We start from the raw sequence: 13,210 nt of genomic DNA, 5'->3' as shown, positions 1-13,210 counted from the left end.
CATAGCACTGAAAACATGAATGCAAACACAGAAAGGATGGACAGTAAATAGAGAAAGTTCACAATGTTATGGAGCTTAACCAGACACTTTATTTAAGATTGTTATGTCAACCCCTATACCAGATCTGAGACATTTTTTCTAGTCTTGGCGTCACCTTAGTACATTATTTTCTGCTGATGGAGTTTGTATTGTATTAATTTTTATATAAAAGGGCAGTAGCGTATCTCAGTTATTGACTTTGAAATGCTGTTGTACTTATATAAAAGTGTAACTGTTTCTGAAACTGAAAGAGGAGCAGTGAGGCACAGCAAGCTTTGCTATTCAGCATTGTAAAAATAAGCTAGGTTGTAGTATAAAATGTGACTACACATGAGCATAGTATCTAGATAATAAAGTGTGCCTTAAGAGCATACATAGCCTCCTCACTTGTTCTTTGTCAATGCAGTACACATTGTAAGAGTGGTTATTTAACTCCTGTGATGGGCAGAGGCTATGGATTCTAAATCTTGCACTACTGTCTTAATATTGGAATCTGCAAAAAAACTAGCAGTATGCAGTTTTAACTCCCACCACTGGTCCCTGTTAAAATACAAAGGGCAGTTGGCTGACAGGTATAAAGAAAAATGTGCATTACTACCTTGAGTAATAGCCCATCACTGCTGCACCTTGATAAGCTTTACACTGTCCAGCTACAGGACAAGCATTATATTCACACACACACACACACACACACACACACACACACACACACACACACACACACACACTCACTTCTGAATGGGGGGATAAATGGTGACTGCCAAACAACAACTTCCTCCTTCTCAAACTATAAGCTGTTCTGCTACCAGTTAGTCAATACTAGGAAGACGAAAATGCACATTCTGTTTACCCTTAAAATAATCTAGTCTTTAAATATTTAAAGTGTAGCAAATAGCTCGAAGTAATCATCAGTCTGATTAGTGCATAGGTAACATTTATAATCCTGTAGTATTTACCCAGATTTGTGTTAATTTGATGCACCTCCAATGCAGCAAGCTTATCTTTTATTTTACAAAACCTGAAAGGAAATCTACCAGAAAAGGTGAAGAGAAAGCACTGGCTGGGAAGAATCCTGCAGCAGTTCAGAAAAAGCAGTTCAAACTACAGTTTGGTACAAGAGATGGCTTCAATTAATTTAGATGAAAAAGTAAATCAAATATACTCAGAGATGATTAAAATAAATGAAATACTGAAGGAATACATCAACTCAAATAATAAAAGGCTGGAAAAATACAATAAACTTTAACAAGCAATTCAGATGAACTAATAAAACTGTGAAAATTAGAGGTGAAAATAAAGACATCACAAGAAGAACTGTTTAAAAAAAATAGTAGCTTTAGAAGACAGAATACACAGAGAAAACCTGAGACTTTCTGCTGTACCAGAGAAACTGGAAGGAACAGACTGTATTAATTTTATGAAAGCACAGATAAGCAACTGCACTGGTATTCCAGAGCAAGATTTGTTAATTGAAGGGGCATATTGACTGTATGCTCCAAACTTGGCCATGAGGAAGCAGCCACGACCTGTATTAGTAAAGATGCAATCCTACCAGCAAAAAGAGTTAATTCTGACAAATCTGTGGCAGAAGGGAAAGTTGTTAAAAATTAAAGACAGCAGAGTATTTGTGAAAAATAAGCAAAATGAACCAAGTCCAATGAATTTAAATAAATAGTACTCTTTAATAACACTCTAGTGCCTCAGCTGTAATAGCCTTCAAGGAGTAAAATCATTAAAACACACTTAAAATATATAACCCAAGTACACTCAAAATGAATCAATTATGCAATTATACAATCAATTAAAAAAATCAATCAAATTAAAACCTTCAATTACATTCTACATTCAGGCCTATGGGGGATAAAGTATTAAATTTTAAAATAAATAAAAAATCCTTATAAAGCAACTTCTTTTAAAAAATGAATCTGTTATATACTTAGAATATACTTTTTCTAACAGTGGCTTCCAAACTAGAAGAATTATGACACCTACTTAAATGTTGTGCAATAGAGCTATCCAATTCATTATGTTTAATATACTTAACATGTTCTTGCAGTCTTAATTTAAGCTTTCTGTAGTTTTTTGCCAATGTAGAAAAGATCTCAAGGATGTGTGTGGTGTTTTAAGCTTATGTAAAATGTTTATCCACTGCACACCAGGAGAAGAGAAAATAAATTTAGCCCAGTAATCAGAGAATGTTGAGAGGCAGGTGTAAGATTCAAGCTGCTGTTATTCAGCTGTTTTCAGAATATTTCTCCTGGAGGATCAGAAATAACTTTGGATGCAGAACAGACTAATGAGGGAATAAACAAATATTCAACAAAAAGTGAGCTAGCAAACAGAAGAGGACACTGGTTTTCATTCTTCTGACTGTAAAGTGCATAGTGAGATTTTGTTAGTGAAATCTTTTAATTGTTCCAAAGGAAAATGCTTGAAAGATAGAAAAAGCACAGGAGTTGATTAGAAAAATTGAGAGTACATTGGGCTTTAACCAGAGTGTGTTGCTAGGAGATGGAGATGAACAGCAAGAAGACCAGCAACATTGTAATTAATGAATAAAGGGGAGACTATAAAGCATCAAGAAAAAGTATCTAAGCGACTCGACTTGACTGTGTTAAACTTGTGGGTGGACTGTAAAGCACATACCTCACATTATGTCATTAATATTTACAAAGACACCAAAAGGGAAACTGGAAGTACAACAATTTTTGTTCTTATTAGCATTATTATAAAACATTTCATGATATTAACTGCATGTTATATATAGTGAATCAGTTTCATGCTATGTGTAGTCAGGGATATTTTAAATGTGAGGGAATCTTTTCAGTGACTGTTGTAGGTGTTAAAGATATTAAATTAAACAAATAATTTTTAGCTGTAAGAAATATAGGCTATACAGTATAACAAGAAAAGTATGGCTTAAAAGCAAGTATAATGTTAATATGCTGTGCACTTGGGCTGGGGTCTAGGTGTAAAAGTGCACTGATTATAGTATATGTAGAATTAAGATACATTCTCTAATTTTTACAAGTGTGAATGTTTACATTACTGCTATTTGCTTAAGCTATAAGCAAGTGCTTTTTGTAAGCAGGTAGGCTTGAAAAATAAGACAAAATGATGAAATCCATGAAAATGCTAAGTTTCTTACAACTGTGAATATATTAGCCTGTTTTATTAGCAAGTGTTCAGTGGGAATCAAGAAGTCTACAGCTGAAGGTAGTTGCACATTTCATGTGAAATTTATAAAGATTCGTTGTGGACTACTTTTACGTGGAAACAAGCTTTCTCTGTGTGGAAACAGTTAATCTTGAGTGTTCTGATCATTCTTTGCTGAGAGAAATGCAAAATTTAAAGGTATAATGGAATGGCAAGCAGTTCAGGGAAAATAAAGTCTAAAATTATAGCAAGTGAATAAGAGATAGCAACCTCCCTAGCAACCTTAATAATTTAATGCATTTAATAGAACAATGTCCAGTTTAGTTTTACTTAAAGCTAGCTAGTGCATTTTGTCTTGGGGTTGAAAGTTAATGTTTTCTGAAAGCAGACAACCTGTTTTTTTTTACATTTGGGAGTGGAATAAAGATAAAAAAAAGACAGCGGCCGGTGTAAGTGAGACCATAGGCTGTAGCATGCACCATAACATGGATAAGCTTAATTTTAGTTTAGGTAATGCCTGTCTGTTTGGGTTAATTGTTCTTGTCTAGTGGGTTACATTTCATTTTTTGAAGATGCACATAGTTTTGTGTGTTTATTCTCAGTTAATAAGGGATGGGAGTGTTTTGAAAATGTATTTAGTTTTTGTTTCAGGGTTTTCATTAAAAAGTCTTGGAAAATGTCACATAGGTTCAAATGGAGATGAGAAGAAACAGCTGTATAAAAGATCAGCTTGCCAAACATTAGTGTGTGCATGTAAGACAAAAGATGGAAATGCACATTCAAAAAAAGTCATATACAATAAGTGGGAACAACAGCTTTTTATCATAATAGCTATCCCATCCATATTATCCTGGAATGTAAAGAACCTTACAGGTGCAGACAAAATGAAATGATTAGCAAGCTATATTAAGACCTGCAGAGTGCAAATAGCAATGCTGCATGTGACACATATGGAAAGAAATGAAGATGTGAATTTGACAAAGAAAGGATTTCATGATATATTTTCAGCAGAGAGGAAAAGAGGGTACTTATACTAATTGCTAGTGGAGCTCTAATAGTCATAGAGGAGGAAAAAAGATAATAATGGGACATTTGTGATAGTAAGGAGCTACTGGCAAGGGAGGAAGATTATACTGGCATGCATTTAGATTTTTCCAAAAACTGATATTATGAAGCTTAAGACAATGTTGGCAGAAATAATTAGCTTTCAGCTGGGAATATTACTTATAGCTGGGGAATGGAACTTGATTTGCAATAGTGAGGATATGTCAGTGGGACCTAAAAAGGAAAATATAACAAAACAGGGTAGATTTCTGAAGAAATCTGTTCATTATTTGGTATGGAAGATGTGAATTCAATAGCAGGAACTCAGACAGAATTTGCAGATTATTCCCCAAGGTGCAGTAACTGGGCTAGACTGGATCAAAATTATATTTCACAAGAATGTGTGCACTTAATTGAAAGCTTCAACACACATAGGTTCATAGGTTCATAGGTTCATAGATTAGTACTAGGCTAACTGCCCTTGTGAGCCATTTTAAGCCTAGCCAATTATTCCCTGTAAGATTCAAACCCTGTACCTTGTGTTTGTAAGGCAAACACCTTAACCATTAGGCCACCCTCCCAACCCCAAATAGGTTCGTATGTTCATAGATTAGTACTAGACTAACTGCCCTTGTGAGGCATTTTAAGCCTAGCCAATTATCCCCTGTGAGATTCAAACCCTGTACCTTTCAGATCATGCACCAATAAAACCTAAGATAGAAATGCAGGGTGATGAAGTCAAATGAGACACTGGTGCTTTTCCACCTACCTGTTAAAAAGACAGAAATTTAAGGTATGAATAGTGGAATTGTTTGACAGTTATTAGGGAAGATAAAAATATCATCAGATGTTATACCTAGTAAGTGGGATAAAATGAATATGGAGTTTAAAAATAGGGTTGAAATAAAAGAGAACGAGATATGGTTAAGAAGTGATATGAACTACTTAGAGGGGCTGACAAAGGTTATGGTATTGCAGAATAAGAGGAATCTCACAGAACAAGATGGACAAATACAGAATGCTAAAGAGAAAATAAGGGAGACTCTAGGTAACATGCATGAGTTTAGAAAGATTGCTGTTAAACACCTGTTTTTTGATAATAGCTGCAGAACACAAAATCTTTTTATAGGAGATGAGATCAAAATGTTGACGTATAATCAATCTTCAGGAAAGTTTCTCGGAACAGATGGTATTCCTGTGGAAGTTTGGAAGTTAAGAGGGAAGAAAGGGGTAAAGATCTAAAAGATTTTGTGTAACAGTAGGCGAAGCACCAACATTGTGAAAGAAAGCTGTGGTGGCTGTCTTACCTAAAGATGGCAAAGACCCTCCAGACCCAACTTCATATAGACCCATTTCAATTTTAAATGATAACATTTGAATATATACTAAGACTGGCAAAAGAGTTGCCAGAGTTAATATATATGGATCATTGTGGTTTTGTGGAGGGAAGGCAAACATCTGACAATATCAGTATAACAATGATTATCCAGAGGGAAGCAGAATGTTTGAAAATACCACTGCTGTTGGTGGGTCTTAATGCAGAGGAAGCATTCGACAGAGTAAGCTCAGATTCTCTGAGTAGGGCAATGGAAACATTTGCATTTCTTTATGCAGTACTATGGTTAATTAGGAGCGTGAATGAAGGATCGAAGGATATTTACTTGGAAGTGTTTGCATATGTATTTTCATACTCCAAGCAAACTTTAAAGAATTTTTCCTCAGGTAGAGAGCAAATATTGGAGGTGTGGTGGGAAGAAGTGGGTAACTGGGAACATATGTTGAGAATGTAGAGAGTTGCCAGATTATGAAGATTCCCTACAGAGTACTCTGCCAGAAATATTGGGAGAGCAAGTGGCTGTAACTAAGGAAATTATTTTTTTGAGCTGGGATACAGGATCTGAATTGCCTAGGTGAAGTAAGGCCTTAGTAAGTTTAATTCTGTTGGCTGCCAAAAAGAAATTACTAGAAAATGGAAATCAAAGTCTAAACCAACTGTATTTGAAGTACTGGATATTATAAGAGAGATCTTTAGAAAAGGGAAGGAGCAAGTTATATAGAAATAAATGGAAATTGTGGGAACAATACATGCAAAATAATGTTCAGGAGAAGGAGTGAGGTTTAAGGGATGGCAGGAATTCAGCAATTTATTTATCGTTGGACTTATTTCGTTTATTGAAAGAAAATATGTGATGTATAATGTATGGAAAAATGTTAATATGGTTTGTTTTCTGTTAATGTATGTATGCCTCTATCTTAAGTAATAATTTAATGAAGATGTTTAAATAAAAAAAGAAGATATGAGAGAGGATATACTCTCTATGAGAATAACTGATGTGATGTTGTCTTATCTCACCTTCATTCTTAGCAGGTTGGGTTCAGATCTGATCCTGGGATCCAACTCGGCCTTATACACAAGCTCTAGGTCTTCCACAAGCTTGTGGCTAAAACCATATCCCATCATGCACTAGGAGAGCTCCCCATATTTTGTTTGCCGCTTAACAAGATCAGGTGCTTCCTACTGGCTCTGGCTAAGTAGACTTTTTCTTCATATATTTGGAAAAATTGTTTAGTTATTTCTGTGTTTTGTCTGCTTAATAATTACTAAAATGAATTATATGTTTCCATTTTTCTTCTTGAAATTCATGCCTTTTTTCCCCTATCCTGGCTTTAAACTTAATTTTTAAAGCCCAGTTTAGTTAGAGGGTGTTCCTTTTTCTATCCTGTTCCCTTCTATTGATTCACAAGGTTGGTTCATTTAAATAAGAGAGCAGCCTTAGCCTGTTTAAGTTAGAGGGCTTTCCCTTTCTATTGGACCTCATTTAAGTTAGGTTCTTGGTATTGCTATTGTTGTTATTGTTATTGATGTTGTTATTGTTATTGTTATTGCTATTCTTGTTATTGTTATTGCTATTGTTATTGTTATTGCTATTCGTGTTATTGCTATTGCTGTTGTTATTGTTATTGCTGTTATTGTTATTGCTATTCTTGTTATTGTTATTGCTATTGCTATTGTTATTGTTATTGCTATTCTTGTTATTGTTATTGCTATTGTTATTGTTATTGCTGTTCATGTTATTGCTATTGCTGTTGCTATTGTTATTGCTGTTGTTATTGTTATTGCTATTCTTGTTATTTTTATTGTTATTGTTATTGTTATTGTTATTGCTATTCTTGTTATTGTTATTGCTATTGTTATTGTTATTGCTATTCGTGTTATTGCTATTGCTGTTGTTATTGTTATTGCTGTTGTTATTGTTATTGCTATTCTTGTTATTGTTATTGCTATTGTTATTGTTATTGTTATTGCTATTCTTGTTATTGTTATTGCTATTTTTATTGTTATTGCTATTCGTGTTATTGCTATTGCTGTTGTTATTGTTATTGCTGTTGTTATTGTTATTGCTATTCTTGTTATTGTTCTTGCTATTGTTGTTATTGTTATTGCTATTGTTGTTATTGTTATTGCTATTGCTGTTATTGTTATTGCTGTTATTGCTATTGCTATTCTTGTTATTGTTATTGCTATTGTTATTGTTATTGCTATTGTTGTTATTCATACTGCTATTCTTGTTATTGTTATTGCTATTGCTGTTATTGTTATTGCTATTGTTGTTATTCATATTGCTATTCTTGTTTCAAGAATATCAGTAAAAAAACATAGTATATATGCATGTATAGTCTAGTTGTTAGTTGTTTTTCCTTATTGTTGCTGATTGGTACAATGTCTTCTAAGGATTATAAGGATGCTAAACCCTCTGGGTTTAAAAAATACGTCAAATGTGAACAAAAAATGTCTATTACTGATAGATATACCATCTGAAACAACTCAGTAAAAGTTGCCAACTTCAAGTCCGACTTCAGACCAGTGACGAGTGGAGTACCACAGGGTTTGGTCCTGGGTCCTCTCCTTTTCAGCATCTACTTCTCTGAAGTGCAGGCCAACACAGAAGGTCTTTGGCTAACAAAGTTCACTGATGACTACAAACTGGGAGCCATAATAGAATCACCTAATGATGTAGACATTCTACAAAAGGGCCTCACAGAGACAGATGCTTGGTGTCAAAGTCATGGCCTCAAGCTCAATACCAAGAAGTGCACTGCCATCCCCTTTGGGAAAAACTCGTTACACATAAACTACCACAAAGGCGGTAGCTCACTAAACACCAAAAGAATGATAATAGACCTCAGGATACAGGTGGACAGTAGTCTCTCCTTTGATAACCACATGGCCACAATAGTCAGGAAATCCTTCTACGTGGCACACCTCATCACAAAAGGGTTATCCTCTAAAAAAGGAGGTCATTGTTCCTCTCTACTCATCCCTCATCAGACCCATTATAGAGTACAATGCCCCATTTGGCATGTATCTCACAAAACACCTACAACAATTGGAAAGGCCACAGAAATACCTCACTAAGAGGATTACTGGCCTCAAACAAATGCATATGCAGACCGTCTCAAAAAACTCCAGCTCTACTCCGTTGCATATTGCCTACTCAGAGGCGATCTCTGCCTAACATACAAAGCTATGTCAAACCCAGAGCTGTTGGACATGCTATACTTAAAGAAATCCCAATCTCTCCATACTACACACTCCAGGGACCTAAACCTTGTCACCACGATAAACCAAATATACTGGAGGGATAGATTCCTGTCCCAGAGACTTCCCATACTCTGGAACAAACTACCCATTCATGTCAAGCAAAGCTCCTCATTGTCCCTCTTTAAGAAAAATCTTGATGACTGGATGGAAATAGAAAATTCACCCCAGGGATCACTTCTGCAGCACTTCTCGACAGGGCATGGTGGCGAAAGCCATGGAACCTTTTTCGCTAGGCTTATATAGGCCCAAGGGCTAATAGTCAAGTACTTACCTATGAACCTATGATACTCATCGGCCCATACTGGCATCATAAAATCTGGTTCCCGTTCTTGTGGCCTCATCTCCAGGAGGAGCCTTGGATTGTGGACCCAGTTCCAGACCTCCTGACTCATGCATCAGGGACACTTCACCCCTCCCTTCAAACGTTCAAATTGACAGCTTGACTGTTCCGATTCCAACCATAGCCAGGCTCCCTAACCTTCTCCTTCTGTAAAACATACCCTGATTTCATCTCATAAGGCTTCAACGAGAAAGATATATAGAAGCAAATGGAAAATATTTTCTTTATGGCTTTAAATAATCACATTGACCCTTTTTCTACCTCAGTAGCTTCTATTCTACAATTCTTAGCAAAACTATTCAGTGAATAGCAACTGCAGCTACTATTCGAGTTCAATTAGCAATGATATCTAATGTCCATTTAGATGAATCAGGCCTCAATGTGATGTCCCACAGAATATGCAGAGTCTTTCCTAAAGGTACTTTTTTTTATTAAAACCTCCTATTAGATACCCTCCAGCACCACAGGACTTGAATTTTGTCTTATCCCATTTGATTTTTCCCCGTTTGGTATGTACCTCTCAAGACATCTGCAACAACTGGAAAGACCACAGAAATACATCACTAAAAGAATCACAGGCCTAAAGCAGATGCCCTATGCTGACCTTCTAAAAAAACTCCAGCTATACTCTGTCACATATTGTCTACTCAAAGGCAATCTCTGCTTAACATACAAGGCCATGTCAAACCCAGAGCTGTTAGACATGGTACACTTAAAGAAATCCCAATCCCTCAGAGCCACATGCTCCAGGGATCTAAACCTTGTCATCACAATAAACAAAACATGCTGGAGGGATAGGTTCCTGACCCAGAGACTCCCCATACTCTGGAATAGACTGCCCATACATGTCAGGCAGAGCACCTCCTTGGCCCTCTTCAAAAGGAACCTTGACAATTGGTTGGGAGATTAGGAGATTCACCCCAGGGATCATGTCAGTCACCTGCTAGACAGGGGTCCAGGGAAGTAAATATTGTGGGAAGAAATAGCCAGGGAATTGTTATGGCTAGGCTTGTATAGTCCCTAGGGCTGATAGCCTAGTCCCAACCTATGAACCTATTTGAGCCTGTATCATCCTGCGATCTCAAATATCTAACTTGGAAAATGATTTGTTTGATAGCTATTATTTCTGCAAGAAGAGTGTCAGAGCTGCAAACGTTGTCAGTAAAGCCCCCCTTCATGCTTTTCCACAGAGACAGAGTATCCTTATGAACAAACCCTTTCTATCTACCCAAAGTATGTTCAGAATCTAACTTGAACAAAGCCATAGAACTACCAGTTTTATCCCCAACTATGAGAATAAGATAGAATATATGTTGCACCAACTGGATGTACATAGACAATCATACTTCTACTTACATAGGACAAAGAACTTCAGAAAATCTGACCATTTATCTATATCCTTTTCAGATTCAAGGAAAGGTGCTCCAGTTTCTAAAGTGGCACTTTCAAAATGATTCTCAGATTGTATAACCTTTGTTTATAAATCTCAAAACAAAGATATGTCCCATAAAGTAAAAGGTCATTCTACAAGAGCCATTGCAACCTCTTCCGCCTTTCAGTCTAGACTGCCTATTGATACCATTTGTGCTGTAGCAACATGGGCAAGGCCGCACACCTTTATCACTCATTACAAAGTCAATTTGGCCTCCAGGAGTAGGGCCTCCTTTGGTTCCACAGTTCTGAAGAATATTCTCCCTTGAGCCACTCAAAAAAGGTGGTGCTAGGGACGCTGTCCCAACCTGCTAAGAATGAAGGCGAGATATGACAATATCACATAAAGAAGTTATGTACTCACCATAACGTTCCATGTGTGTTGCCCATCTTGCCTTCATTCTTACATCCCACCCTCCTTCCCCCAGCCCTTTACTCCTGGAAGACCGAGTTGATGCAGTTGGCTATTAATGTTCTCTGTCCTTCTTGATTGCTCTATAAGGTATTAAGTGACCTATTTTTTTTTAGTACTCTCTTTTGTCTGCAAAAAGATCTGGGGAGCTCTCCCAGTGCATGATGGGATAGGGTTTTAGCCACGAGCTAGTGGAAGACCTCGAGCTTGTGTACAAGGCCAAGTTAGATCTGAGGATCAGATCTGAAACCAAACTGCTAAGAATGAAGGTGAGATGGACAAAACACATGGAACACTATAGTGAGTACATAACTTCTTTTTTCAGACTTTTGCACATTTTATCAAAAATCCAATCCAAAATATACTATTTCAGGTGGTATAAGCAGAATACATTTACTTATACTTGTCTGTACATGGTTAATAAAGTTGTTTTCAACATCTCTTCAAAGTCCTCAAAACTCTTTATGTTTACAGTACTCCAGGCATGCCTTTATTACTGGCGTATGCAGTCGAAGATTGACACGTTCCTCCATTGAGTTCATCCACTGATCATGCATTACACCACCCCACAGGGATTCATCACTGCCCACTCACTGTGTGTTGCAAGACTATGTTTCTGAGGTGAAGGATAACAGAAGTAAATATTCCTTCGTGAAACTTGCTTAGTATCAAGGTAGCGTGTAAGAGAAAATTATTTTGGCATCTTTATTATAACGTGAAGATTAATGTATGTCATAGTCAAAAAGCAATATATGTGCATCTCAATTTGATGCACAGAAAAATAAAAGGGTAACCTTATGTGTTTGTTTTAGAAAACTCAAGAAATAGCTGTTAATGTGTCATTTTGTTTACGAGGGATTTTCCGTTAAATATTGCTCAAATGGAAGAGTTGTTGCAGTGAAATGTGAATGCATGTTTTTTTTCCATTGGCTTCTAGTTCTAACTTCAGTTTATATGTCTTGTCAAGACTGAATTAATTTTCTGTTATACTGTAATAGGATGCTGGGATATAACCCTTGGTTTACATTTAGAGAAACAATGGTCAGCTGCAACTTGTTGAAATCGAAACATTAAATTATTAATCAATTTTACCAAGGGACATGGTCCCTTTGATCCTTCCACTGCTGTTTATCCGAACCAGAAAGATTTTAATTTCTTTCCATCATTCAACTGAACATAGGTTCATAGTTACTATGCATGCTTGCTATTGTGGAGACCATTAAAGAGCCTAGCCCATGTTTCCAATTGTCTGGTTAGGGGACTTGCTCAAGGTCACACAGTAGGAAAACGAAGGTGGAAAAATCCAAACCCTGTACCCATAGTAAAGGAAGTAGCTAATTAACAGGTGAAAGCTTTACTCCTCTGTGCTAAGTAGCAGACATGGTCAATAACTGATATTTATTTGATGTTGGAAGTATTCCAGAGCTGCAAATTAGAATGTAGCTCAGAATCAAGATCCTTTTGAAATCATTCAATAATGATTTCACTGCAATCAAACCCGCGCAGTCAGTCTAAGTGGAGAATGAATCCATGTGTGTTACAGAGTGAAGTGGTATGGATCCAAATTCTATCACTCAGGGTTCCTTTACATCCCAAACGGATAACGCATTTCCATTTGATATTAGGTAAGCTGCCTTTAAATCTACAAGAAGAATTTTTTCTTTTATTTAGCAAAGTTTACACATAAAAAGTTATAGATTAAAACAGATATCCACACATTTTATAATTAAAGAGCTTTAATCAAAACATGATCCATATATATGTACATCTCCAACTAACACTCAGCAGTCAGCACAAACTTACATATTTCAAAATTAGATAAACAGATTCATTCAAAATATGACCGTAATAAACCACATAATGAACCATTTATTCAGACAAAGAACATTTCTGCTGGGAAAAGATAAATGCCTGCATCATTTGTTAGTCGATCATGTTTTAGTCTTTATGCCAGATTTGCTTGTTAAGAAAGCTGAACACAAGTGTCACTCCACTGCTAAATTTAATAAGAACTCAAGTTGGAGAACTTTTCCCATGGGGGTATAATAATAAATTTAAATTGATGTCTTCCTGGCTGCTGCATTATAAAATGAAGTGCTATCTTTTTTTCAATGTAAAATTCTCAGTAAAACTCCATTCTTCACGCAATTGTCTGGTCTTTACTAAAAGGAAAAAAAAAGTGTTT

At 36.2% G+C, this 13,210-nt stretch overlaps 1 protein-coding gene across 1 annotated transcript in view; it reads right to left on the bottom strand.

Annotated features, from left to right (window-relative positions):
* Positions 1-6,697, bottom strand: part of LOC122790152 (histone H3.v1-like) — a 31,310-nt gene extending 24,613 nt beyond the window's left edge. The window contains exon 1 of the mRNA XM_044057739.1: positions 6,593-6,697. Coding sequence (XP_043913674.1) covers positions 6,593-6,697 — 105 coding nt within the window. The remainder of the gene's footprint in view (positions 1-6,592) is intronic.
* Between the last annotated feature and the right edge of the window lie 6,513 nt (positions 6,698-13,210).

Source organism: Protopterus annectens, chromosome 15.part0 (genome assembly GCF_019279795.1).
Source record: "Protopterus annectens isolate FY-2018-M chromosome 15.part0, PAN1.0, whole genome shotgun sequence".
NCBI lineage: Eukaryota > Metazoa > Chordata > Ceratodontiformes > Protopteridae > Protopterus > Protopterus annectens.
Note: the sequence above shows the minus strand (reverse complement) of the source record. Positions and strands in the feature narration are given on the sequence as shown.